At 49.1% G+C, this 27046-nt stretch overlaps 1 protein-coding gene across 6 annotated transcripts in view; it reads right to left on the reverse strand.

Annotated features, from left to right (window-relative positions):
* Positions 1-510: 510 nt before the first annotated feature.
* The window catches only part of TPCN1 (two pore segment channel 1), a 44096-nt gene continuing 17560 nt past the window's right edge, over positions 511-27046 (reverse strand). For 4 of the 6 annotated variants that reach the window (XM_058851966.1, XM_058851965.1, XM_058851968.1 and 1 more), the window contains 25 exons: positions 23343-23467; positions 20703-20879; positions 19752-19865; positions 19390-19520; positions 18795-18883; positions 18184-18218; positions 17570-17628; positions 16737-16836; positions 15710-15826; positions 14727-14851; positions 13467-13515; positions 13205-13268; positions 12303-12347; positions 11508-11564; positions 11364-11417; positions 10944-11016; positions 10630-10737; positions 9360-9431; positions 8463-8552; positions 7647-7762; positions 6925-6971; positions 6341-6494; positions 4955-5091; positions 4183-4263; positions 511-3110 (listed from right to left, as the gene is read on the reverse strand). In XM_058851966.1, coding sequence (XP_058707949.1) covers positions 2988-3110; positions 4183-4263; positions 4955-5091; positions 6341-6494; positions 6925-6971; positions 7647-7762; positions 8463-8552; positions 9360-9431; positions 10630-10737; positions 10944-11016; positions 11364-11417; positions 11508-11564; positions 12303-12347; positions 13205-13268; positions 13467-13515; positions 14727-14851; positions 15710-15826; positions 16737-16836; positions 17570-17628; positions 18184-18218; positions 18795-18883; positions 19390-19520; positions 19752-19865; positions 20703-20879; positions 23343-23467 — 2342 coding nt within the window. In that variant the 3' untranslated portion in view covers positions 511-2987. Of the gene's footprint in view, positions 3111-4182; positions 4264-4954; positions 5092-6340; positions 6495-6924; positions 6972-7646; positions 7763-8462; positions 8553-9359; positions 9432-10629; positions 10738-10943; positions 11017-11363; positions 11418-11507; positions 11565-12302; positions 12348-13204; positions 13269-13466; positions 13516-14726; positions 14852-15709; positions 15827-16736; positions 16837-17569; positions 17629-18183; positions 18219-18794; positions 18884-19389; positions 19521-19751; positions 19866-20702; positions 20880-23342; positions 23468-26167; positions 26329-26867; positions 26933-27046 lie in introns of those variants that run through there. The other 2 variants (XM_058851970.1, XM_058851969.1) reach the window with 2 other exon arrangements.

Consider the following 27046-nt stretch of genomic DNA (forward strand, 5'->3'; position numbering starts at 1 on the left):
GTTAGACCTGGTTCCTCCTCCTCCTTTCCTCCTGGGCCTGGAGCATTTCTCCTTTTTCTAACAGATACCAGCAGCTTTCACAAAAAATAACACTCCCTTGTGCCTGCAGCCATTGGCTCTGTCCAGAACTTGCTCCGGGCCACAACGCCCACTTCCTGCCACAAGTAGGGCTAAAGCAATCAAAAAACCCTGGCCCATGTCCCAGGACAGAGGTACAGGGTCAAACACCCCTTGTGGCCTCAACACTGCACCGGGGCAGCTCTAGAAAACACAACTTTGAAAGTGTTTTCTTGATGTTTCCCCCTGGCAGGGGGAAGGCAGAAGGGAAGGCTCTGTAATGTCCTGGGACAGGAATGCAGAGCAGCTCAGCAGGGCATGCAGGCAAAATATTCCCAACACAAGCACTTGCCACCGGAGAGGGCGGGCAGGCTCCTCTTCAAACACTGGAAATGCTCCAGCCTGGCCAAACCCCACCTCTGGAACAACACGGGAAGGAGGAAAGGAAGCCGCTGCCTTTACGAAGCCGAGGATGCTCTTTATTAGTGCGCCTGAAAAAAATCTAGAGAACATCTGACAGACACATCCATAAAATTGGGGTTTTTTTTATAAACAAAACACCAGCATACAAAATCCTGCAGTGCTTCCTCCCGTGCTCCCTACAAAATGATTGTCTCCATCGTCAGTCTGTGTGTCGGGGGAGGGAGAGGAGGATAAATAGAAGGGGATGCCCCGTACTCAAACTTTAGTTTCCTTCCAAAGTCATATGGAAGAAGCTAACTCCTGCCACCCTCCTTGGTTTTACAAAAATAATGAACAGAGTGGGTATGTGGGGGAGGATCAACACCTTGGAGGCAGCACCCTGACCCCCAGCCCTCCAGGGAGCCCTTTATTGCGTGATCAGCAGCCAGTGCCCTCCTCACCACAGCTTAAAGCCACAGCTCCTTTCACACCCAGAAAACACCCAAAACAAAAATGAAAATGTCACTGACAGCTCTGCCAGCAGAAGATGGCTGTAGGGGAATGTGGAGATTAAACACAGCCACATTTTTTTCCCCCCACTGACCTTCATAATGCTCATTCTTCCTGCCCACAACTTAAAGCACAATAAACACCATCTCCTGCAGCCCCAGGACTAATCTGGATCAACCTCCCGGGCTGCGACTCCACGCAGAGCAACTGCAAGAGCAACAACTGCACTGCTTGTTAACCTGTGGGTGAATTTATGGTTTGGAAAACAGCCCTTTAAAGTCCTTCACGGGTCAGCTCAGAAGTAGTTTCATACCTGTAAGTATCCAGAAAGGAAACAACGAGTTACCCATGAGGAACCCAGGGAATTTGGCAAAGGTTGGGAGCAGCCACTGGTGCGTGTGTGCTGCCTGGAAAGCTTCCAAGTGCTCCCACCGTGCCATGGAGAGAGAGATTTCCAGAAGCAGCTCTGTCTTGCCTCCCTCTGAAAGTCTCACCCACCCAGGAAATGCTCCTGAGCTGCCCAGGTAGGATCAGCCCTCTCCTGCTGTCCTTGTGCCATGAGGTGAGGCCACCAAGGAGAAGACAGGCATGAGGGACAAAGGGAATGGGGACACATCTCCCACTGCCTGGTGCACCTGGAGGAGGGAGGAAGCCTTCCCAGGAAGCTCCACTCTTAGTCTGAACCCGAGGGAAGATCAAACAGCAAGAGGTGAGGGAACCTGCCAGCTGCCAGGGACTTCCAGCCCTCAGACCTTCCAGTGCTGACAGGGAAAAGAGGGACCTGGAGAGACAAATGTTAATGATTGATGACACGAGTGCCACAATCCCACAAACATGGCACAGCTGGGAAGGGATCCCTTTTACCTCCCTTCCTCCTCATCCCTCAGCTCTCAGGTGCAGAAAAGCAGACAGGTGAGAAGAATCCTTGTCTTCCACACTTCTCCTGCATCCAAAATCCAGGGGAAGAGCAGAGCTCTTCAGTGGATCTTCCCAAGATCTGACTGAGAAACATCCCTGCAAGGGAGGAGCCCCACTCTGAGCTGGGACTCGCTCAGCTGGACTGAGGACTGACCAGCAGGACTGTGCAATGCCCAGGAGCTCTCCTTAACCCAGAGCCAGCCAGAAAAAAAGCCAAACTTGGAGCTGCAAAACCTTCCACTATTCCCAGCCATTTATCCAAGCTAAGGACCAGCCAGGGAGGTTTTACAGGGCAGGTGGCAGAGCCCAACAGCCACGTCACCCTGCAGAATCCCCCTCCCTGAACACAGCCAGGAGCTCTGGGGTTTGCAGAGGTGACCCCAAGCCCAGGCAGTGCCACGGGCAGGGCTGACCAGCAGCGATGCAGATACAGCAGAGAGAGTCTCCAAAGCCCTGTCCCACCTGTGGTCATAACATGAGGTGCTGGCCCTCAGTTCTGCCTCAGAACTGCTCCGGGACAGCAAAATTCACTAATCAGAGCTGCAGCTACTACGGGGAGTACATCTAGGTGTGCCAAAAAGGAGGGGGAGGGCAGGCTGCCCTTCCAAAGTGCTGAGATCTCACACCACCTCCCCTTTCTTTGCGTAAGGAAGGTGGAGAAGAAACAAAAACTCACTCCCTGATCTTTTGTCCCTAGGTTAATGGTACCCTTTGAGCAGCAGGGGTCTTCCAAAAGGGCCGAAGTTTTACTGTTAAGCAGGTGACTTCAGCGAACTCCCTGCTGTTAATGGATTACACATCCCTTTCCCCAAGGTCTGTTAGTGGTAAGACAAGCAGCAGGAGCTGGAGCCTGGGAAAGGGCTCACAGGGACAAGGGCTCTGTTCTGCCCAGATGTGCTGAGCATGGCATCACGCTCCATCTGTGTGCAGCAGCCTTCCCCAGAGCCCCCCAGGCCTCTGGCTTCTCAGCAACCACTGCTGGGGGCGAGATTTGATCCCTACACTGGTACACTGACAGATCTATATACACCCTCCCAAAATACAGCCTAGGGAGGAATACTCTAGGTTATTGCATAGAAGGTGGCTCGCGTTAGCTAGGCCTAAATGACAGTCTGGGAGCGTTGTCGGAGGCTCAGGGGCTTCAGAGAGCTGCTGGAAGCAGATGCAGGCTCTTGCAGTGGTGTTTGAGATTCCTCTTTCCTGGAGTGCTCCTCGTACCACTCCTGCAGCAGGGGAGTAAACAGGCAGGGATCAGGCTGTGCCTCACACACCCCAAAAGGGCAGAGCCTCCTGTCTCTGCCATGTGAGGGCACCTGTTTTCAGGCACAGACGGCTCTTTCCAAAGCCCTGGATAGATCCTGAACTCCTGGAACAACCCAGCTAACTGCAGCATGGCTGTGGTGGGTGCACCGAGACCTCGCCACCCACAGCCCAAGCAAGCATCCCTCCCCTCAGGATGTCCCTCCTGAACACACAGGGCTTGAGTACAGCTGCTCCCATGATGTCTGGGACTGCTCCTGATGCTGGGCAGCACCAGGGTGTGCCAGGATGTCCCATCCCTCAGGACCAGACCAAGCAGAACAGGCAGGGAGTTTCTCTGCAGGTGACCCAGTAAATAATGTAAATGGTAAATAATGTAAATGGTAAATAATGTAAATGGTAAATAATGTAAATGGTAAGTAATGTGCATTTTCCTCAGGGGGGCTCAAGACTCATCCCCAATCTGTTTGCTCTGGGAACAAAGGGCAGACTCAAATGGTTACAAGGCTGATTCTTTCAGCACTGATCATTACATTAGCCCATGACCTTCAACTGCCTTTGGCAGGACAGTGACCAAACCCATGGCAGGAAGCTCCTGACCACGGATGGCACTGGCAGGAAGGTGCTAAAAATCCAGGGAATCTGCTGATTTACTTGTCTCCCATCTTGCTCAGTCTGCAAACCAGGCAGCCCTGCCTGGGACAAGCCCTGGTTTCTGTGTCAGACTGACACACCCAAGCTCAAGCACATTCCAGAGGTTTAAGAGCTCTGTGCTCAGCAGCCCTGCCCCAGCAGACACCCGGGGAGCCCAGGGCAGCTCAGCAAAGCACAAGTGCCTGTGCACACCCCCAGCATGGTTACTGTGCCTGGCCTGACACACCTGCACACACTGAGGAGCTCTGATGTGCTCTGTGGTTTCACAAACCCCTGGCCTCAGAGGAAAGCAGTCCCCAGTGCTTGAAAGGATGGGTTGTTATTCCAGGGAATGTTCTCACCACAGACTTGGTGGCACAGCTCCAGCTCAGGCTCACATACCTGTATCTCCTCCTCATACATCTTCATACTCAGATCACTCTTGGTCCTCGACCTGCGTCCCAGAAACACCATTGACATTTGCTAAAGAGTTGGGACAAGAAGGAGGAAACACCAAAAAAGACATTCAGCAGCTGGATCTGTCCTGGAACTTCAGGCATGCTTCCTCTGGACACCCATCACCCATTGATGAGCTCAGACTACCCCAGGCTCCTCCTGTTGTCACCTGAGAGGCTGCAGCACCTCCCTGCGTCATGGTGACACAGGGGTACAATGGTCATTATTAAAACAACCACTTCAGCTCCTCCCAGATGCATGAGACAACAGTTCTGAGACAAGAGCTCATTTCCCATGTTTTAGAATGGAAGCATAAACAGTGCCATGGAGAAAGGAAAGACCTGGGATCAATGCCATCATGCTGCTGCATAATGCCTCAGGACTGTCCAAGCCTCAGTGCATGATGGCACAGAGAGAGGCAGGAGAATTATGAGATAGTGGCTTCCTTAGAGGAAAAATAAATATGCTTTTTTTCAGTCAGCATGGGGCCAGGACAGCTCTAAGGGAAGTTTGTAGGCAGCAGGGATGAGCCTTTGTCAAGGCTAAGCAAGGAGCAGCTGCTGCTTTTCTAGAGCAGCAACATTTTGTGGTGCTGCAGAGTCACTCCAGCAACTCAGCCCTCAACACTGCAGAGGCAGGTGGATCTTCTGCCTCCAGACAGACAAAGTGGCCTGGCACACCTCCCTCTCCTGAAGGTGAGACCTTGCAGTGCTCTTACCCCATATTTGTCCATCTGCAACACGATCTTCTGCAGCTGAGCTGTTTCAGTGGCAGCTGAAGTCCTCTTGTACAGCTCAATTATGCCAATCACCTCCTCCTTGGAGATCTCCTTCTCCAGCACAATGCCATTATCTTCTGGAGTGGGAAGAAACAGAGAGACAAAAAAAAAAGTCTCCAAGATGAGCATTGCTTCAACAGCTGCTGCAATAACCTTGGAAGGCAAAGCCTAAAGCACACAGGGCCAAGCCAGAGGTCAGGTACAGTCTGTACCTGCTTTTGGGACTGGAACATGGATATGCTCAACCCCCAATAAGGCAGGGAGAAAGTTAACTGGTGTGTAGGGCTAGAAGACCTTCTGACTCAAACTATTCTCATCAGGCTCCTTGGTATCTTAAAAAAAACCCCAAACTTGTAGCTTTTTGCTAACCTGTAAATTAAGAAATCAAATAATCACACAAGAGTTGCTGCCTTTTGACTTTCACCTGCCTAAGAGGGCTTGGGAGTCCAGGGCTGACCAATGCCCTTCACTGCTCCCTTCAAACTGGGTGCAGGAAGGATCACAAGTGTTTCCCTAATTAACAGCTCCTGGGCCACACAGATTTGATCTTCTGGCACCTGAAAAAATGGGGGGTTGTGGCCTTCAGGTGAAGGAATAGCAGGAGAAGGGCTGTAAGCCATTAGTGTGGCATTGGCACCTGAATTAGCAGGTCAGGAAGGTACCTGCAGTTCCAGACCCCCCAGCTCAGGAGAAAAAGGACAGTGAGTGATGAGGGGGATGGAGAGCCCAGTCACTGCCAGTTCCTAGAGGAGAAGGCATGTCCAAAACCAGCACAGAGTCAGCAGCCTAAGTACAATCAGAAAATGTGGGAAGAATGGACAGGCAGTGTCTGTAGTCCTCCAGGTCATGGCAAAAAGTCCAAATCACCTTGGAGACACATCCTGCCATCAGTGACTGTATTAGTGAGGAAGGGAAATTGGTTTAAAAAATATTATTGAGCTTTGCTACATCATTGTTGCAAGGTTTCCTAGAAATCTTGCATGAAATGCACACAGACTTCCTATTTTCAAAGAATTTGGTTGAAATGGCTCAAGTGGTTTAAGTTTGTATGTGTGTGCATACAAACATATGGACATATATAAAACCCACATAAATACACCCACACATGCTTTTTGGGGAACTCTGGGGGAGAGATGAGGGGCAGAGCAGAGAGACCAGACAGGAATATCACACAAAAGCAAAAGAATTAGCTCAGAATGTCAGGCTTAAAAGGAAAAAAAAAAATTAAAAATCTGTTTTTTCCTGGCCAATCCCATTCTCTCCTAGAGACCAAGTTCCAGGGAGAGAAGACACAACGTTGTAGGTCGGCCAGGCCTCAGTTCTGACCTTCTGAATCCTGGTTCTTCCGAGTGTAGTTCATGCGGAAGACAAAAGCGTCCAGGATGAAAGCCACGATGATTGTCATCACCACCATGGTCACAATGTAGAAGATCATGAAGTACAGACGGCTCCAGTGAGTGGTTTGGGATGTCACCCCTTCCTAAAGAGGAGAGGGAAGAAGTGAGCAGTGCACAAAAGAAGGGAGAGGCACTGTTACCTGCTTGTCAACAGGCACAAAGCAGCACAAACACTCGGGCCCAAGGGACTGCTTGTGCAATTCTCAATTCCCAAACAGGTCCTTGCAGCTAAAAAGAGATGTTCCTACAGGCAAACACACAGAACATCCAAAGCTGGTGGCTGTAAGAGCCACTGTGCTACGAGAACACAGCTTGGACAGCAGGGTGACAAACTGGAGCACAGGGTGACTTCGTTTGTCCAGCCTGTGAAGGCTGAAAAGGTGCCCAGCAGCATGGCAGGGGCCAAATGCCTCCCAACAGCCAGGACCAAAAGTCACCATGGGAAGAAAAGCAGTGGTGGTGTGGAAGGTGTGCCTGAGCTGACAGTCTGTGCTGCCTGCAGGGCTCACTCACCATGATGATGTACCAGTCATTGACCACCGTCAGCTCAAACAGTGTCACTGCACAGAAGAGGGAGAAAACACACACAGCTAATTGTTTTATCCATCCTGACCTGTTTCACAGTGACTTTTAGATAAAGTGTCTAACAGGGAAGACTGAAACAAGACAGCAAAGTCTGAATAAAGAGAGCAAATCCAGAGAGAACGCAGACCCTCCCCACTGCAATTACTTCAGACAAAGGGGGTCAGACCCACGGAACCTGCAGCACGGCTTCATCTCTGTTTCTTAAAGAAACCAGACCTGACTCTTCACCAGAGAGCTCTGAAATCTCCAGGAGATAAGCATTCTGCTCACACATTAAGAAAAATCATGGAGAGTAATCAACACATTCAAACTATTCCTCATCAGAGGGTTTACAGAGAGGCACTGCTGCTGGTTCTTAAGAAGGGCAGTGATTTAATGCCCTCCTTACACACCTCAGGTCTGACCAGCAGCCAGAACAGATCTGCTGGCTTCCAGCTGGCTCTGAGAGACCTCTGCTTACCCTGCAGAGCAGGGCTGGCACAATCAGTCAGCTGGAGCTCTCCAGACAGAAGGAGCAGGATGCTGAGTGAGGTGCATTAGCAGGACTCCCTGGGAGAGTCCCGGGCTCACATCAGCATTACAGCATTACAGAGCCATCCAGCTCTGCAGGAACACAGGATAAGCTTTCCTAGGGACAAAAGTGCCCTTACCAAAGCTGTTCAGAATGTTGTCAAAGTTGTTGAGATAGTAATAACCTTCTTCCACAACTGTTTTGTTGCCAACTGTGTGGTTCACCCAGCGGTAGGAGTCTGCGACTGTGCTTGTGCTGGTCAGAGAAAACAGGCCAAAGAATCAGCAGAGACTGGAAAAGCAAGGGAAATCTAAAAAGATATAAATACCAGCCCCTCTAGAAGGTGGAAATAAGACTGGCAATTTCTGCAATTTCTGCCTCTTGGCCAACACTCGTCCTGTCCTCTGGAAGGAATCCTCGCTCTTTCACAGCTCAGGGAGCACATGGAGTCTTTCAAATCATTCAGCAAGTGTTATACCAGAGAAACTGCAAGTTTGAGCTCCTGGGCTCACACCCTTCAAGCTTGGCATTTCCAAGTGGCCTGCCATCATTAAAAGTGAAAAGGGAACAGGACAGCTCAGAGTCCAGGACCAGGTGAATTTATTCTGGGTGAATTTGTTGCTGGACAAGCAACTCTGGCATTATAGAAACAGAATGGTTTGGGTAGGAAAGGGCCTTAAAGCTCATCCAGCTCCACCCCCTGCCACGGGCAGGGACACCTCCCACCATTCCAGGTTGCTCCAAGCCCCATCCAACCTGGCCTTGGACACTTCCAGTCATGGGGCAAGAGAAATGAAGTATCCCCTGGATTTTTGCCACGTGTTGCCTTAGCTACAAAACCCCATTCAGTCCCATCCTCTGGCCACTTCTCCACAGAGAAATGGAGCTGCCAGAGCTCCCTGCTGCTGGCTGAGCACCAAAAGTGCTGTTGAGGAGCTGGATTTGAGCTACTCACTTGCAGCAGTTCGGGTAGACCACGCCAGCAAAGAACTCCATGCCAACGATGGCAAAGCAGTAGTAGAAGATCAGCAGGGTTAAACCCAGGCTGGAGGCAGAAACAGAAAGAGCACTGTGCTGCTGGAGAGTTGCTTAGGCAGGGAAACACAAAATCCTAGGCTGGTTGCTCTGGGAGGAACTTCCAAGGGATGGGAAGCAGCACTGGAAACCCCAGCCCACCCTCCCTGCTGCTGTGGCTCTGCAGCTCTTGGCCTGCTCTCATTCAGGGAGCCCTTGGACAAGGAGCTTGCCACTCGCTGAAGAGAAACCAAAGAGCAGCCTGGACTCCCTCCCAGCCTGTCCTTTGCTGTTAAATAAACTTTTCTCCACAGCTCCTTTCATAAAGAACACCACACACTGTTTCTGCCCTCTCCACATCCTTGGACTTGGCAGGGACTGTGCCAAGAGCAGGGCTCTGCAGCCAACTCGGGCCTCCTGCAAGGGCAGCAGGGCTGAGGAGGCCTCACTCCAGCCCCAGGCTCCCTCTGCCCCACCATTTCACAATACTGCTCCCCAGGGGCCCTGCTGAGCACAGGGGAACACCTGGGGCCGAGGGGATTCGTTCTTCCCACATGGGCTTCATGTCTCAGCAAGAGCTGGGATGGGGGAGATAAATTAAAACAAGCAGGGACTCGGTTATCCTCCCAACACAAAAGCAGGAGGAGGCCCAGGGTGCTGGGGTGTTGCTGCTCCAAGGAATTGGAGGATGAGCACTCCACTGGTTAAGAAGAATCAGTAACTACCCACTGACAGATCAGAGCAAAAATCCCTTCAAGCAGGTTGGCCAGGTCCCTATCCTGACCCCAAACCTTCACTCCCCTCTCCCTGCCATCACCCAAAGAGCAGAAGTTGGTACCTGGCCATGCGAGGGAACAACTCAAACATGGTGTCCAGGACGTTCCTGTAGCGTTTCTTCAGTTTAAACAGCCTGAAAGGAGAGGCCAGGAGTTACCCACACCCTGCAGCATTCCTGGTGTTGGGGAAAGAGCTAAAAGGAGAATCCCAGCTCTCTCTACCTCCCAGGTCAATGGCAGTGAGGTTTCCTGACAGCTCACTGCTCTTGCTCAAGTGGTCTCTGCTCACCTTCCTGCTGTCCCACTGGAATGTTCCTGACACATTCAACTGTTCACAGGACTGAGGATCCCAGGGGGGAAAAGGCTGTCATTTTACATGGCATGATGCAAAAACAGCTATTTAAAACTCCTAAAAACTGTAAGAACTTACACTAGTCCCATGTACAGGGTCAGGATTCATTCCTGCTTCCCCCAGACAGAAGCTTTTCTGTGTTTCCACCATGACCCAATAAAAATTGATGAAAGAAAAGTACACTGTGCCTGCTAATTTAAGATTTGGCAACCCCATCAGCCTTTACAGAGAAACACAGCTGCCAAACAGGCTTTGGCAGGGGAGGAACAGAGAAAACATTATTTTTTTTTTCCCCTCTTGAGTGTCATGAAGTGTTTTTAAAATCCTCAGTGAAGAGCTAAATTACATTAGCTTGTTTTTAATGAAACATTTTGCCTCAAATCCCTTCCCCCTGTGGCTCTGGAGGTGTTTGTGAAGGGGAGTGTACCTCGACATGAGAGGGTTAATCAGCCCCAGCTCCCTGAACTGCAGAGAGGCTACAGGCCATGGTCCTGCTCTGAGTGTGAGATGCAGCTAGAGCAGGGCAGTACTTCACCCTAGAAAGCAGCATCCTTTGAAAACTGTAATTTCTGGTAATTCAATGGAAATTATTAAACTGGCTCAGACCATCTCACCCTGACAGAAAAAGCTTTTCTCTGAACAGCATCAGACAATTTAGAGGAGGTGTAAGAACCCCACGAAGGCAGGCACAGGATAATCTGCCCCCAGTAAATCCCTTGATCTCTATTAGAGATCAGCTTAAGCTCCAAAGCACGGGGTTTTCATATCCCATCCCAAGTTTTTGTTATCGTTCGTTTTGATAACTCGGGCTAATCTCATTACCCCACGCAATTCCTGTTTGCCACGGTCACATTCCCACAGAGCAGTCCTTGCCCTCTCCTGCTGAGGAGCTCAGTCCCCAGTGGGACTGATGGAAAACAAGGCTGTTTCCTCCCACCTGCTCTCTGGAATCCCCCCCTTCCCAGCCCTTCCCACCTCACCTCAGCAGCTGGAGGGGTCGCAGGACCACGATGAAGTAAAAGGGCTCCATGTCAAAGGCCAGTGCCATGAGCCCCAAAAATGCAAACAGGGTGACTGAGAAGTCAAAGCTGGAAAGAAAAATGAAATAAAATAGATGTAAGCAATGATTCAGCAGCAGTGCTTCGGCAGAGAAGAGGGATCGGTGCTGCTCCAGCCTGAGAAGATGCACGAGGCCAGGGGCAGAAGAATTGTAAGAGCTGGCTGATGGCCTTCTCTCTACAGGCTTGGCTCAGAAGTTGGTGTTTCCAGCCCAAAAAGATGAGTGTGTACTCACAGATTCCAGCCTGAGGACAGGTACTCCACAGGCCCCAGCCCAGTGGTCTTCAGGAGCAGCTCCACGCCATAGACTGCAAACCAAGAGGGATCAGGAATGAGCAGCACCACAGGAAAGGCTCATGGAAAGGTCTGTCCTTGTAAATGTGTGGGGATTTTAAAGGATTTCTGAACAGGGGTTTAACAGACCCCACCCATCCTCCTCATTCTCAGTGAGGTGCCAAAGAGACTTTTCCCCTCCCAATCAACACATTTTCCTGTGTTCACAGAGATTTCTCTCCAATAAAGTCTACAAAGCAATGCCTGCCAGGCACACCATTGTTCTGGATGGAGGCTCTACAGCCATGGTTAAGTTACAACTTCAACTCCCTTCCCAGCTCCTCAGGAAATGACACAGCTCTGTTGGGAGGCATCAGCTTACTTGTGAGGAAGACTATGTAGCTCCACGGGACATTCCTGGAGAAGAAATTCCCTCCTGCAAGACACAAGAACAGCTTTCTCAAGCCTTCCCTTTTTTACAATCCCCCAGCACCACAGTCAAGGAACAAGCTGTGATGTTTCCTACCTTGCAACATGAAGGTTTCAACAAGAATCCAAATTCCATTGACAGCCACCACAGTGTCTGGAAAACAAATACCCATAGCAAAATCACTCCTGGATATCTATTTCTTAAGCTAACAAAAAGAATACAATATAGGACAAGTGGGCGGGGTCACTGGTTCCAACTCAATGAATAAATTGAACTCATAAATTGGGAGTCTTCCCCCATGTCTTTCTCCAGGCCTTTAACAGATGCAGTGCCCTTATGTTAAAAAAGAACCAAAACTAAAAAAATCCAAACCCAATCCCAAATTACTGAGTTGGAATAGATGATTTAGAAGCCAGCAGGTAGCACCAGGAGGAAGCACTTTCTCCTCTAGAGAAGAGAAGCACAGACTCCTCACAGGCAGCTCTGTTGCCAAACAATCCCTCCAGCAGTGAGGACGCTCACAGCTCCTCAAGAGCAAACAGAATGTGGCTGAGTGGCAAGGCCCTTCCTTATCCAGCATCCTTCAGCTGCAAGATAAACCCCCCAAGGTTTGGGAAAGCTGATCACCAACCCACCTAAATGCAACAAGCTGACTCCTCCAGCACCAGCCCCACAGGGCATTGTGCAGTGAGCCAGGGAGCCTCTCCAGAATGAGAGCTGAGAGCCCAGGCTGCTGGTACAATGAAGAACTTCCCTCCCTCTCCACCAAAACTCCAAAATTTGTCCATGAACCACGGCTCAGGCCACACCAAGTCCTTGGAGGGCTGGCAGGCACAGCACACCAGACCCACATGAGCAAGGGAGCCAGGCAGAGACGTTGCTCCTACTCACACATAGTGTACTGGAACACACGGGACTTCACCAGGATGTTGATGCCTGTGTGAAGGAAAGGATGACCAAAATGTTTACACCACCCTCCACACCACAGATCCCTCTATCTTCTCCTTAGAGACATTTTCCATACCAATCCTCAGCACAGAAGCTAAACAGATCAGCAGATGATTAACTTCCACTTTTTGGGAACATATATCCTTAATCCTTATATCATATATCCTTATCCATAGATCATATAAATTCTTAAATATCCTTTAGAATTTTAGCAGCAATGAAGTAATTCTCCTTAGCCCCCAGGATGTTTGGTGTCTATGTGCTAACTGTGGGGTGTGGACAGAAGTAAATGCTCTGACTGTGTTTGGAACAACAGGGAGGGTTGGGAGCATCAGCAAAGCTCTGAGGGCTCCCTGTGGCAGCTGGGTTTGGATCACAAGGTGTCAACTGCTCCCCAGGAGCACAAAACACCTCAGAAGAGCTGCAGGTTCTTAATTCTGAATGGCTGCATCCAGTCAGGAGACTTGGGACACAGGAGGTAAATTGGCAAGGCATTACTCTGATGGGGGCTCCAGGCCTCTTTTCCTTTCCCAAACTGCAGTTCTTGAACTGGATGGAAGCTGCAACTATATCCTGGGACCAGGCAGCCTAACAGCTTTTGTGACAACCCAAATCCCAGTCCACAGTCACTGCAGGAATATTTACAGGACAGAAATCTTCCCTGGAGACTCTGAATCCAAGTCTCTGGCCTCGGAGGCTCTGGACACACAGGGAGTTGGTTAGAAGGCCTTCCCTCAGGTGTTTGCCAGGGACATAAGAGGAAGTCCCTTCAGAGTGTCCTGCCTTCGTAAAGAAATACTCCTCCTGCCAGCTGAACACAGGCTGCCATGAAAACAGTGTGTTACCTTTAAAAATAAGGAAGGCAGTCCGTGGAAGGTCATCAAACCAGTGCTCGCGGTTCCGTTTCGCCTGCGAGCAGAACAGCCACGGTCAGCAGCAGCCAGAGCCACATCCATGCAGACAAAAGGGCAGGCATGGACACCCACCTTACCCCCATCACCTCCTTCTCTTGGGCTGCCTTTGTTTCTTACCCAGCTCCTCTCTAACAGCTCCTTTTCTCTCCCTCCCACACAGAGCTCCCTTCTTCTCCACCCAACAAACTCTTACCTTCCATTTTAAGCCAACAACTTCATAGAAATTGTAAAAATCCTTTAGACTGCAAAACAGAAAGAAAGATCTGATCAGAGCCTTGAGGGTGACCGGATCTTTAATTGTCCTTGTCAGACATCACTGGTGGAGAGCCCCTGGAAGTGATTAACTCCTTATCAGAACTGCAGCCACAGCCGACAGAACTCAACAGTGACCTCTTCCCAGCCTGGCCAAAGGCTCCTGACTGACAATAGCCAGCATCTCCTCTCTGTAATGCTTCAGCCCTTAGGGGAAACTCTGACTCTACTGAACTCCAGAATTTTACCACTGAGAGGAAAGACCTGAGGCTTAGATGCCAACCCCAAGGGATGGAGATTGCACTGCTCTTCATGAAGAAGTCCTGGACTGGCTTAATTACTCATATGGTTCTTTTCTAACATCTTTGCACATTTTCTTTTCAAGCTAAAAATGAAGTTTGAAAAAGGACATGAAAGCAAAGAAACTCATAGGACATGAGTGCCTGGTTAGGTGCTCGGGGTCAGGCCTGTAACAGCTTTTATGTGTCTGAAAGTGAGGACACTGAACTTCTCAGACTCTTACTGGTGACATCGGTGCCTGAATTTCACAACTCAGTCTTTCTCCCTGTGCCATTTTCAATACTTCTCTGTGGCACTTGACTTCAAGGAGAAGCATCAGCACCAGTTTCATAGGAGAGTCACTTGGAACCTGTCTGTGGCCAGAACAAAGGAAAAGGAAGAGAAGATCTCCTGCTCTAATTCCCTCTGCTCCCTTGCTGGTTGGAGTTAGCTGCACCCACCCCCAACAGAATGGCAATTCTCTGCCTCATAACACAGGATGGCAGCCCTGAAAGCACCAGCAGAACCAAATTTTAATTAACAAAACCCTGGGGGTAAGGGGAACGACAGCCAGCTGCTGGAAAAAAGCAGAAACTTGCTAAGCTGTGAGGCTGCAGCGTGTGAGGAAATGCCCCTCACAGGCCCCAGCGCTGCTCCCCAGCTCCTGGCTCTGTTCTGGCAGGGGAGTGGGAAGCAGATCCTGCCTGTGAGTGCCAGCACAGCGCTGTATCCACAAGAGGGCATGCAGGAACTCCAGCACCTCCCAAGGAAAACCTCAGCTCTCAGGGTACCCACCGCTCCCAGCTTCCCAGAAAAACCCTTCCTATTCCCACCTGTCACACAAGGCTGGTCCCATAAACCCAGCCATCCTCTCCAAAGCACAGCCCCAGCTGCAGGGAGTGCAGCAGCAGGACCATCCTACCTGACTAAAGGGGTATTGCTCTGATTCAGTGCTTTGAAGGTGAGATATCTCTCCCTGGCACACATCCGAGGCTTGTAGAACCGCAGCAGCCCTTCGAAGTGCTTGAAGGAAATTCCAGACGGCCTCTGGCAACAAAGGAATGCTGTTAGAAGCAGCAGGATCAGGCAGGAACGCACAGAGGCTTTTAATTCTCACTCTGGATTTGTTTTAAGCAGGATTTCATACATTATAATTGAGCCCCCTAAGTACCCTGAGCTATTACTTGAACACAGCAAGCTCATCCCAGGACACAGAGATCAGAAAGCCTTCCTGGCAATCGGTCCCTCCAGCAAATGCAGAACTGCTCCCTGTTGCCCCATCACCTGAAAATTGTCAAACCAGAAACCCCAAGCAGAGTTCAACCCCTCTTCTTGGGAAATTAACAGGCAGCCTAACAGATCCCATCATGGCACTTCTTTAAAACCATCTAAACATGAATTAATTTACTAGAAGTGGGTTAGTTATTTTTGGGTCTTATTTCTCTTGCTGCTCTGACAAATTAAGCAAGAAATCAACCTTCTCCCCACAGCTCTTGTCCCTGTAAAAAGTTGTTTGTAGGTGAATTCCTTCCGTTTCTGCACTGTTCATTTGTGCAGGATCTAGAAAATGGATTCTACCTTCAATTGTATGACCCATCCCTCCTCTCAATAGTGATGCTTGGCAAGCCAAACAAGTCCTCAAGTGACCCAAACTCAATCAGAGAGGAATCAATGATCACATGCACTCCAGAACAAATTTCCCTCATTTTACCAAGCCATAACCTCACGCAGGGCTGAACTTCAGAGCACTCTGCTTTTTCTCCAGAAACAGAGGTGAACAAGTTACCTGAATGAAAAACCCACCAGCCCGTGGTGAGTCTGATAACAATCAAGAGTGATAAATGCCCTTTATTTGGAGGTGCTGTTTAGGCAGCCCAGCCCAGGGTGCTGCTGCCACAGCCGTACCTGCTTGGTGACCAGCAGCCGGTACGCGTGCTGGATGGCCGTGCGCTTGTGCAGCAGCAGGGACTTGAACTTCCTCTTCTCAATGTCATTGAAAGTGTCAAACACAACAGCCAGAAGCTGAGGAGACAGGGGAAAAAAGTGCTGTTTTGACCTTTACACTCTGCAGGGTTTCAGGGAAGCAGGGAGAGGCACTGCCTGCAGCAGGAACGCTGATGGAGGCGGGATGGAGTGGGTGAGATCCCACAAAGGGATCCCCAAGCTCACAGCTCTGATCCACTTTTTGGAGGAGGTCCAAATGTTTCTGGCCTCTCAACACTTGCTAGTGAGTTTTAACAGCCACAGCTAAACCACACAAATGCCAACAGAAAACCGTATCAAAAGATTAATTCAAATGCCCTGATCTGTTCCTGGAAAGCAGGGTTGGAGGGCTGCTCTCTGGATTCACCCTTCCTGGGAGCTTTGGCTAACACACTGCAAAGCTAACCCTCCATCTGGGAAGGCAGTGGAATCCAACCACAAGCATCAAATCCCTCACCTTGGGCTGCAGAATTCCTCAGCTCCTTCAGCAAGCCCTTTTCCAGCACTCACATCCTCCCCTGGGCAGCCGTGCTCTCACTCTGCAGTGATCAGCACTGCAGTCCTGCCATACTGAGTAATTCCATCCCCTTCAAACTGATTTACAAAGTATTTCGGGCAAGTCCAGATAATAAAATGCCATTTTATGATAAATAATTAAGACAGAGAAGGATAATAAATTTCATGCAACCGAGTGTGTCACTCCAAGCAGGATATTAATGGGAAAGTAGTTGAAAGATGCTCATATAATTTGGTTTTCTGTGATTTAGTTCAATTCCTCATGGTTAGACATTAAAAGAGTTCTATCTGTAGCCAAGCTGCCACTTTTAGAAGTGTTCTGCCAAAGGGTCTGAGCTGATTGCAGAGCAGTTCTGGGAATGGGGAAGGCTCTGCTGAGCAATGAGCTCCAAACCCAGGCAGAGGGAAGCCAAGTGCTCCCCTGGGGACTCACCAAGTTCATGATGAAGTAGAGCTCAATGGAGAGGTACACGATGAAGAAGACGCAGGACCAGGGGTTCCGGGCGTAGGACGGCATCATCACATCAGGGAAACTGCATCCCAAAGGACACCAGGGTAAACACCAAATAACTCATGGTACCCATCCCACTGCACAGGCAAGAGCCACAGGGGATGTGTGTGTGTGTACAAACTCACATCTAAAGATCTGCACAGTTGTACAAAACTCGTGGAAAAAAAGAAATCAACACGGCAAGCACACTGCTGACACATCCCAAACTCCAAATGGGGTTTGTGATGTGGTTAAGGGCTATGCTTTGATACTTCACAACAGCAGTACAGCCTCGGTGCAGGTGTTACAACCTCAGATTTATTCCACCCTTTGCTAATTTCCTAATCCTCAGGGCTCTCCCTGACAGCAGATCAATATTTACTCACTGCTGTTATCCCAATTTCCTAGCAGGCAGGTGAACTGCAGCACAGGAATAGGAAGTTACTTCTCAACAGCAAGCTGTTGGCTGACAAAGAAGCACAAACACAAATTTTCCCTTCTTGGAACAAGGCCTGACAAAGCTGTTTCCTCCCCTCACTGCCCTCACAGTGATGAAGATGTCTGGGTCCTTAGAGATAACTCTACAGCTGAGGTCACAGTGTCCTAAAGTAAAATGAAATACCAATTCTTCCCATGCAGGCTGACCCTGGACATCTCTCAGGCAGAGGGAAGGGGTCACCCATTTGGAGACACAGCATTTCTGCAGATAAACTCTTGGCTCTGCCAGACTCCTTTGGGACAAAGGGAAAGACTGAGATAGAAGAGCATGAACTTACTTTGAAGTGGTCAAAAGCACAAAGAGATTCACCAGGCTGTTCTCTAAGGTATTGAAGTACTGCAATAAAAAAAATCCCATGACAAAATGCAAGCAGGAACTCATAGGGACATTTTGTTCAAAGAAACAACCAGTCCCCCCACCCCTCTGGATACAGGCACTCCCACAAATCCCTGATGCCTTCCCTAGGGAGAAGAACTTCAGCACTGCTCCTTTTTAAAGCTCCCTGAGAAATGGTGTGTGAAGGGTTAAACCAAAAGCACATTTTTCTGAGTACTTTCTCCCAGCCAGCCACAGCCTGGGCAGCAGCAGGAACCAGTGGCTGCTGGACTCTGACCACAGCACTGGAAGTGGCCGAGCTTTGCCCCAACACCTCCTCCCCTGGGGACAGAGGAAGATGGCTCTTTTGGCTGAATGAAGGCATCAAGAACAAGGAACAACTCTGAGAATGTTCCTTTGGGACATCCTGTCTCAGAGGAAGTTCCTTCCACACTCTTCCTCCCCAGCAGAGGGTAAAGCAGGGTGACACTGCCAGGCCTGTGCGTGGTCTCACATGGAATAAACTGTGACTGCACTGTAATGTTGGACTCTCAATGAAAGAATCAAGGTACTCACCGGATCCGAGTGGTTAGGAGAAAACAAGTAAAAACCTAAAGAAGCAGCAGAGAAAATAGAGGAGGAGAGAAAGGAGAAAGAACAAACAAAAAGAAAGTCAGTTCAATGTCGAGCAGTGGAGCAGTTCCCAAAGGAAGGTCCCACTGACAGTAAATCCTCTCTGACACCCTGAAGATGGACTATCGAGAAGACTTTCTCCACAGAGATTTGCCAAGAGATGCCATTGGCATTTCACTGCTCCTTTTGGAAAATAAAATTTCTGGGGATGGTTTGGACTGCAGCAGGAACACTCCAGACACATTTGTGGGGATGCAGATTAAACTGTCAATGTTGAGGAAGGGCTGGTGGAAGCAGAGCTTGAAAACACAGGCCACTGATTGTGGTCTGGCAGAGGTCAAAAGGACTTTTGTCTCAAAATCAAATACCCAGATTTCAGATTTTTTGGATGTTTTAACTCTGCATTCCAGATGACTGCAGATGAAATGGGATAACTGGAAGATCCTGGCAACACTTTGAATCTGATCAGCTTTACATTCATCCAGGCTGTTCATGTTGCTTTTGGACAATCACTGGTTAAGAGCATCACTTCTCCATCCATAAATACAACTCACCCAGAATAGCAAATATCACCATGAAAAAAAGCAGGAGGAGAAGGATGTCAATAAATGGTGGGAGGGACTGGAAGATCTGTCGCAGATTTCTGAAAAAAAAGGAAAACATTAATAAACTAAAATTTGCACATTTACTCCTCCGGGTTGTCAGGGGAAAGAAAAAAACCCACCACCAAAACCCCACACTCGAGGGCTCTCTTCCCACTCCCTCCAAGGATTAAAAGTAGAAAGCTTGCTAAATTAAGATCATTTCCAAGCTACCCATCTGTCCCTTGCAGTCAGCTCTCAGGTACTGCAAACAACACTAATGTCACGTTGTCAACTCTCCTTCCCCAAAGACCAGCTCTGATTCACTGTGCAGTTTCCAGGCAAGGCAAGAAGCAGAACCAATGCAGCCACACCCCTGTGCTGGTTTATACACCCAAGCCCTGTGTACCAACAGCACATCCACACTTAGGTCACAACGGAACCATCTCCAACACAAATGCCACTGAAAGACGCTGATTTTCCCAGGATGCCTGTAGGAGATTTGAGTGTTTTCCCTCCAGCCCAGCCCTAGGAATGAGGGCAGAACCCCCAGGCAGCCCAGCATCACCTTCTGACGGCCCCACAGTAGCGACAGTCCACGAGGAAGATGCAGCGCAGGGCGCGGGTGATGCGCACATGCGAGGTCTGGCGCACCAGCACCACGATGGCCTCGATGAACTGCACCAACAGCACACATGTCTGCAAGAAAGGGGGGAATCAGAGGCAGAGCTCTGGCTGACCACCTGTTTATTTGGACATTTGAAGGATGGGAGGTGTCCCTGAGAGTTCAGGGATTTAGCATGAATCATTTGGCAGCTGGGATGTAGTGGCTGCATCATCCCTGCTGCGGTGCTGGCCGATGTTTAACCTGGCTCTTTGGTTCTTGGAGGTGCTAAAGGAGAAACCCTGACAATCAAGCAGACAACTCACCTTGACCATAGTCCTTTTGTGCCTGATAAAGGTTTGGAAGCCCAGCCACCTCATCTTCATTGAGAGTTCAAAGACGACCACGATTAACGCGAACAGCTCCAGGGTTGCGTGGACCTGCCACAGCACGGGTTTGGTGAGAACAGCGGTCCAGGAGAGCCCACACTCCTGCCCCTCCTTTTTCAAGGAGCAGGTGGGTTTGACAGCAGTCTTAGCATCACCTTGAGGCATGCAGGAAAACCCCAAGGCACTCTTTTGCAGCTAACATCGCACTGTTTTTCAAAATTTCTATATCTAATGCTTTGTACGGTGTCCTCTAAGCAGTAGCAGGTCAGAATTTCCTGAAATCCATGTCCCTTCTGGGCTTGAGCAATACAGAAACAAACTTACTGATACATTTGAAACAAAAGGTCAAGATATCAACAACTTGAGCAGAAACACTTAGAAAAAGGATTGAGACTGCAATTTTTTTTGGTGAAACACGGGAAGGAGAGCTGCTGGCCAGAGAGGTTTTACACAGAGAAGGGTTTTCTCTTGAATTAGACATTCTGGACAATCACAGGAAAGGTCCTGATCTGTGTTCTAGGAACCAGTGGTGGTGCTGGGGTAATGGCATCAGCCCTGACAACAACTTTGAAACCACTGCATCAAAGCACATAGATTGCTGAGTTATCTCATGAAAAAGGGAAAAAAACACCCATTTCTGTTACAAAATGAAGAACTGCACAAATCTATAACACCAAATGAGTGCCACTTTCACTGTGCTCTGCCTAGATCAGATGGAAAAAGGAAGTTTTGCTGTCTGGCCTATCTGCTGTCAACCATTTACAGAAGAAGCCAGGTGGATTTTTTTTCCTCTTACTGCCTCCTCCTTCCTCTCTGTCTGGCCATCGTTTTCCTCTTACCCACACTGCAGAGCAAGCAGCCTGTCTCACTGAGCCCCCAGGTACTTACAAAGATGCCCAGACGGAGCATGGGGACCGCTGGAGCCTCGCAGAGGGACAGCAGCAGGAGCAGCAGGGCTGTGCTCAGCTCCATCAGGTAGAAAAGGTGGTTGTGTGCAAAGAGGTAGGCAGCGAGTGCTTTGGCATTTTTGGGGTGAGTGAAGAACTTGTCATTATTTTCTCCTTCCTAGGGCAGCAGGAATAAAGAAGGGAATAGTATTAGTCATTCTTAGTACTATAAAAGAGTGAAGAATGTAGACTTTGATAGGGATTAGATACAATTCCCAACAGACTGTTCCCATTTCCAGCCTGCTGTTGACGTGTTTATTGAGGAATGGACTCTACACACACGGGACATCCCCTTCTGTTCATAACCACATCTCAGTAATGAAACTCCTTAATATCCACAAACCCCTGAGCCTTTTCACAATGAGGCAGAGAGCTGGGAGAATTTATAAAGGCAGGCAAAGAAACTTCAGAAACGTTCAGAAACATCCCAACATAAACACAGCCCCTCATTTACTTGCAACCACTTCCACATGTTTACAGGCTTATTTGATTAAACTTCTCTAGGACAGAACACGAAAACACCCAGATAAGCTCCAGGGCACCTGGCTGACAGTTGTTCCTCCTTATCTTGGCCTTGCAAAATGTCTGGGAGAAAACATTGGAGCACACACAGTGTTTTCTGCTTCAGGAATGTAAGACAGACTCCATGAAAAATTAACAAGTCTCTATGCTGATCTGTTACTCCCTCTTAACTAGAAAGCTTAATTAACATTAAAAGGTCAGATACTCCATCTTAACACTTTGCCTACAACTGATTTTCAAACAGCTACATCGTGACTATTTTTACTTCTAGGATGAAACTTAGTTTGGGGAGATTTTAGAGGGTTTTCATGCAGAACCACCCAACAGCTTCTTCTCTTTCTCAAGTCAACAGTTTTGGCAAGGGAGCTTTTGTCACTCATAGGAAACTTGCAGCCTCTTGGGAACTGTCATAAGAGATCACTTTTCCCCAGCAGGGCCACATGAATGTACGAGAAGCGGTGAGGTTTTATTTAAATTAACATCTTTCCAGGCAGGCAATTACTGCAAGGACAGTCAAGCTATTACTATCAAAGCAGAATAGCTGTGTTTGCAGATGGGTAACGAGGTCAGGGAACTCTCTCTCCTTTAGGAAGTGAAGCATTCTCCAGACTCGCTCAGGAGAGGGCTCCCAGTGTTTCTCACTTAGTGCAGCTCACGCTGGGTTTCAGAACAAACCCTGCTGGGTTGGTGAGCCAGGCTGGAGCAGCACAGAGCCAGCCCTGCAAAGAGCCCAGGCTGAGATCAGCAGGGTCATTCCCATCCACGCCTGGCAGAGCACACTTGTGGAATTACAAACAGCCTAAATCCTGCCTCTTGGGAGCCAAACAATTCCAAACCTGGCTGGACAGCAAAGCCCTCTTATCCAGACCTGACAGCTGCCTGCAGCCACTGCTCACAAAACTCTCTTGAAGTGATTCTACCTCATCTCAAGGACAGTGTCATCGTGGGCATTGGTCAAGGCAGCAGCAGCAATCATCCCCATCTGAAGGGCCAGGCCTGCTGTGCCCATTACCATCAGAGCTGCAGCAGCCCAATGACCCTTTCCAGAGCTGCTCCAATAATCAGGAGTTTAAACAAAAGCCTGGGAGGGAGGCTGGAGCCACCCTGCCATTGCCAGGGCTGCTCCAGCACACCACAGAGCGCTCAAGTGTTGCCGAGGTCCAACCTACACTGTTTTAAATATCTGAGAAGTGAGATTTCTCTGTCCTGTGGGGTCAAAGCAGGGAGGAACAGTTTTTGTCACCTTGCAGTGGCTTAAACAAAAAAAAAAAAAAGCCCAACTGGGTCCAAAGCACCTCAGAGTTTTGAAAGGGAAAGAAGAGAAGGAAGGACAGACAGTAATGGAACCAGCAACTATTTCAGACTGGACAGCTCTGGGAGAAGCTCAGTTTCGGTGGCTAATTCCTCACACCAGATTACAGCAACCTTAAAAAACACCAACTGCAAACCTTGTTGCAGTCAGGATGGTGTTTCTGGTTGCTGAAGCATGGGTGGGGTTTCATTCTCTGTTTTTTTAAGTATTATAAATTTTGCTCCTGGGCTGATCCTAATCCAAACATCCCTTAATCCTGTAGAAATCAAGACCTCTGCTTTCTCTCCTGCCTCACATCTCCTGCAGGACTTGACTGACACTAGCTGGGCCACACACCCACCCCATGGCCAAGGCAGGACTGGGAGCTGCACTTCCAGAACAGGAGACACCCCCAGGGGTCTCTGGTCATGCTGGCCACTGACCATTCTCCCCGGAGTGACTGTAGAGATGGGATGACAATCTGTGACCAGCTACAAAAATTTCCATTTGCCAAGCTGGCAGAACTGTGCATGTGCTGAACCCCCCAACCCCTGCAGTCCTTGGGAGAGGGTGGGTATTTTGTTGTCCAGATGCTCCAAATGATTTCCAAAGCCTATCTGGAGGTGCCTCCAGCACCGCCTCACTCCTGAAGCAGAATCCTCGGCAAAACACCAAATTTCCAGCCTCAAAACGGAAGCTGTTTGCTTCCCACAAGCAAGAACCACTGTAGCTCCTGCAGACCATTCCCCCAGCTCCAGCAGGGCTCACCTGGAGGTAGATGGCTGCCTCTTGGTAGTTCATCTCCCAGTTGTGCCGGGCAGAGCTCTGCTGGGCGCAGCACTCCCTGGCCGCGGGGCTGGAGGCATCGTTGACAACGTCGTAGCTGCCTCCATCTGCATCAGAGAAACAGGGATTGACCATTAGGATAGCTGGGATGGAGCAGGAGGCTCTGGGATCAACAGGGATTGACCATTAGGGAAGCTGGGATGGAGCAGGAGGCTCTGGGATCACAGACAGGCAGAGTAGCCAGGAAAGTGGCAGCTTGTACACTGACAAATGGACTCTTGGCAGGTAAGAGCTTAAAAGAGACACTCAAACCCAGCACTTCCACACGGGAATGCTCCTGGAAGATCATCAAAAGAGACAGTTTCTTATTCCATACAGCAAGCAGCTCTCCTGGCTCAGAGGTGTGTGCTGTCATGCCTGAAGCTGGCTATCAGCATCAGGAACTATAACCAGGCAGGTAACAGCCAGCAGCCTCCCAGGACAGCCAGCCCAGGGAAGAAAAGAGGGTTTGCTGAAGGAGAAAGAAGTTTTTGCACATGTCCATGGAGCAGAGGCTGTGGAAGGATGGACACAGCACTGCCCCTGCCACGAGGCACCAGTGTGAGGAGAGAAGCTGTCAGCTCTTTGTGTGGAAGGCCCCATTTCTCACAGCACTTCAGAGTCACTAAATAACACATTTTATTTAACACTAAATAACTAAATTTCACAACGCTCTGAGGTGCTGCTAAGTACCGACACCCCCAAGATGCAAACAAACTGCAAGATGAATTTTCTGTTCACACTCCACCCATTAATTCTGACATTTCTGAGCACCTGTCCTTCTCACCAGCAAAGAGCTATAAACAAGGCCATATTGAGCATTTGAATCAGATTTTGTAAATAAAGATTTAGTTAAAAAAAAAACCCAAAACAATTCAATTGTAAAAAAGCAACTCCCAAGCAGAGTTACACATGCACAGTGCCCTTACCATGGGAGAGTTATACAGGGCATGTATATAAACTCCAAAATAATTGCCACTTTTGCATTCTGCAGCCTCAGTATGAAAACTAAGCAAGAAAATAATTACTGCACAAAAAGGGAATGACTCTTGGTCTCTTCTTCTGGGACTGGGGGTTTTATTTTACCTTTGACAAAGAATACTGAGCAGAGAACCCACAGCAATGAGACCTGCTTAGGGCCTGTGGTGGAGCTAGCCACACTCTCAGTTCTCCAGAGTTTCAAACATTTCCCACATCACATGGCTGTTCCTGCTCTCAGAAGAGACTTCCCTCCTCCAGTGCCTCATGTTCCTGAAGTGGGTACATGTAAAATTGAGCTTGCCAGCACAGCAGTGCTGATTTCCCCCTTTTTTTATGAGCACAGGAGCTGTGGTGTGGCAGCTCGTTCTCTCTGTGTTCGAAGTTGTTATCTGAGAGTGGGCAAAAAAGCACCACGAGGTTCTTTTCCCCTCTCATGACAGCCTGCTGAAGATTTGCTGTGACAAAATAATCCTCGATGAATTACTGATTCAGTCTCTCCAGAACACCCTCTGGAGTGGAGAGGGAGCCCATGCCAAAAACTCTACACCTGCCAAGAGAAATGGCACCATGTGCTCCTGGCAGAGGCAGGGAGTGGGAAGGAATCAGAACCCCTTCACCAGTGCACAGCCACAGCTGCCTCTCCCACCCCCAAATCAAATTAAGATAACATTTCTCTGGTTTGTGAAGACCTTCCAGATTGCACACTCAGGTTGCTGAGCATTCAGCAGCACGAAGCCTGTTTCTCTTCCTTGCTTCCCCCACACCCTTAAAATACCACTCAAAATCTGGACAAATGTTTGAATGAGGCCGGTTCCTCCCCCGCACCCCTTGATTTAGCACAGCTCTTGAAAAAAAACTGAATGATGGAGTTTTTATTTATCCACGGAGCTGGAATGGCAGCCTTCTGGTTTGTCTGCTTTTTAACTAAGAGATGACAGCCATATGCAAAAATCAGAAGCGTTATATTGCAAGCTCTAAAAAGTTCTTAAATCTTGTTATTTACAAAGCTTTTGCTGGGGATGTGTCTCAAAAAAGACAGACTCCCTCAAACTGCAGCCTGAGAGCAAAACCTTTTCATATTTGATGCTTAGCAAAGGAGGAGCATACCTTCATCAGAACCTGGACTTTACGTTACAGAATATACAAAATTTAAGAGGATCAAAACACGCTGTGGCCAAACCAGCAAAGGTTTGTAGCATTAACCTAAACACCATCACACTGCACTCTGCCAAAAGATGCCAAAATCACCTTTAACCCTGAAGCAGCTCTTTTGCAAACATTAACCTCTCAGGGAAGGATCGACACTAGGAAAAGACACATCCCAGCAAAAACCCCAGGACAGGAGCCTGCTCTGTGCTTCCCACAGAAGCTGAAAACAGAAGAGCTGTCCCAGCTCTGAGACCAAGGCTGCAAATACAAAACAGTGCTCAGAGATGCAAATCAGAACCGAAAAGCAGCTCTAGAAATCAAGATGCTTTCCTGCTGTCTACAGCAGGCACAGACAACAGAAAATGCACTGAAGTGTTCCGGTGGGGAGCTGCATTTTGTGGATCAGCTCCTTTCCCATCAGGTACCAGAAGGTTGATCTAGCATCCCCGAGGCAACAGCATCATCTGGGTCATAAATAATAATAAAAATAATAATAAATTTGAAGAGCAGCCCTCTGACTGAGTGCTTGGCAGCCCTCCAGCGAGCTAATTTCCTCAGCTGCTCCCAAGATAACAATGACACAGACTAATGCAAGCTCGGCTCCGCTCGTGCTGCACAACATCCCCGACGGCGTTTACCATCAGTATGGAGCTGAATGAGATAGGAGGATCTCTCCACAGGGCTCCCGGAATCCTCGAAGTAGATGGCAGGCAGCTCTCTCCACTGCATGGCAGCCGCTGGTGCTCGCACAGCCCCAGTTCCTCCCTCCCTGCCGAAAGCTGCTCCTCGATTTCGCAGCTTCCTCAAGGGAAAGCTCCGCACAAAAGATTCTGCTCTGCTGCCTGCAGAACTGAACGGTTTCTCCCCTCCCCTCTGAGGAAGGTGGCTCAGACCTCAGTGAGATCCTTTCCCTGGGTGTTTCCGAGGGCGAGATTTTGGAAGGCTTGGCTGCAGGACGAAGAGCTGCCAGGCACAAGCGTGCTGGCGGAGCGGGGATTTGTGTGCTGCGCTCTCGTGTTTTGGCATTTAGCACAACTTGCTCACCAGCAAGCACGATGAGCTAACGGGAGAGGAGTCAAAGTGATGAGCAGGCACAGCAAGGAATCTCCAGACAAAAAAAAAAAAAGAAAACAGGTATTTTGTGAAGTTATCAGCGCAAGGGCCGCGCCAGAGGAAGTGAACTGAGCTGGTCACAGGTGGCAAAGCTTCCTTCCTTACACTTGTGTAACTTATCCCAGTTGTTCCCTGAAAAGAGAGAGAGGGAGGGGAAAAAAAGAAAAGACGGGGGGGGAAAAAAAAGCCCACAAAAAGGAAAAGCAAAACCAGCTGGCTGCTTACACAAGGCATCCGGAACGAGACTGCCGGGACTCCAGCATTTCCATTCAGTGCAGCCGAGCATGCTCCTGTGTAAATAGTTTCCATATGTCATCATTACAATAAAAAACAAAAAAACAAGGAAGAAAGAGAAGGAGCATAAACTTTCCAGAGCCCAAACCTCTCCCTCTGCAAAACAAATT

This window comes from Poecile atricapillus, chromosome 16 (assembly GCF_030490865.1).
Source record: "Poecile atricapillus isolate bPoeAtr1 chromosome 16, bPoeAtr1.hap1, whole genome shotgun sequence".
In the NCBI taxonomy this organism is placed as follows: Eukaryota; Metazoa; Chordata; class Aves; order Passeriformes; family Paridae; genus Poecile; species Poecile atricapillus.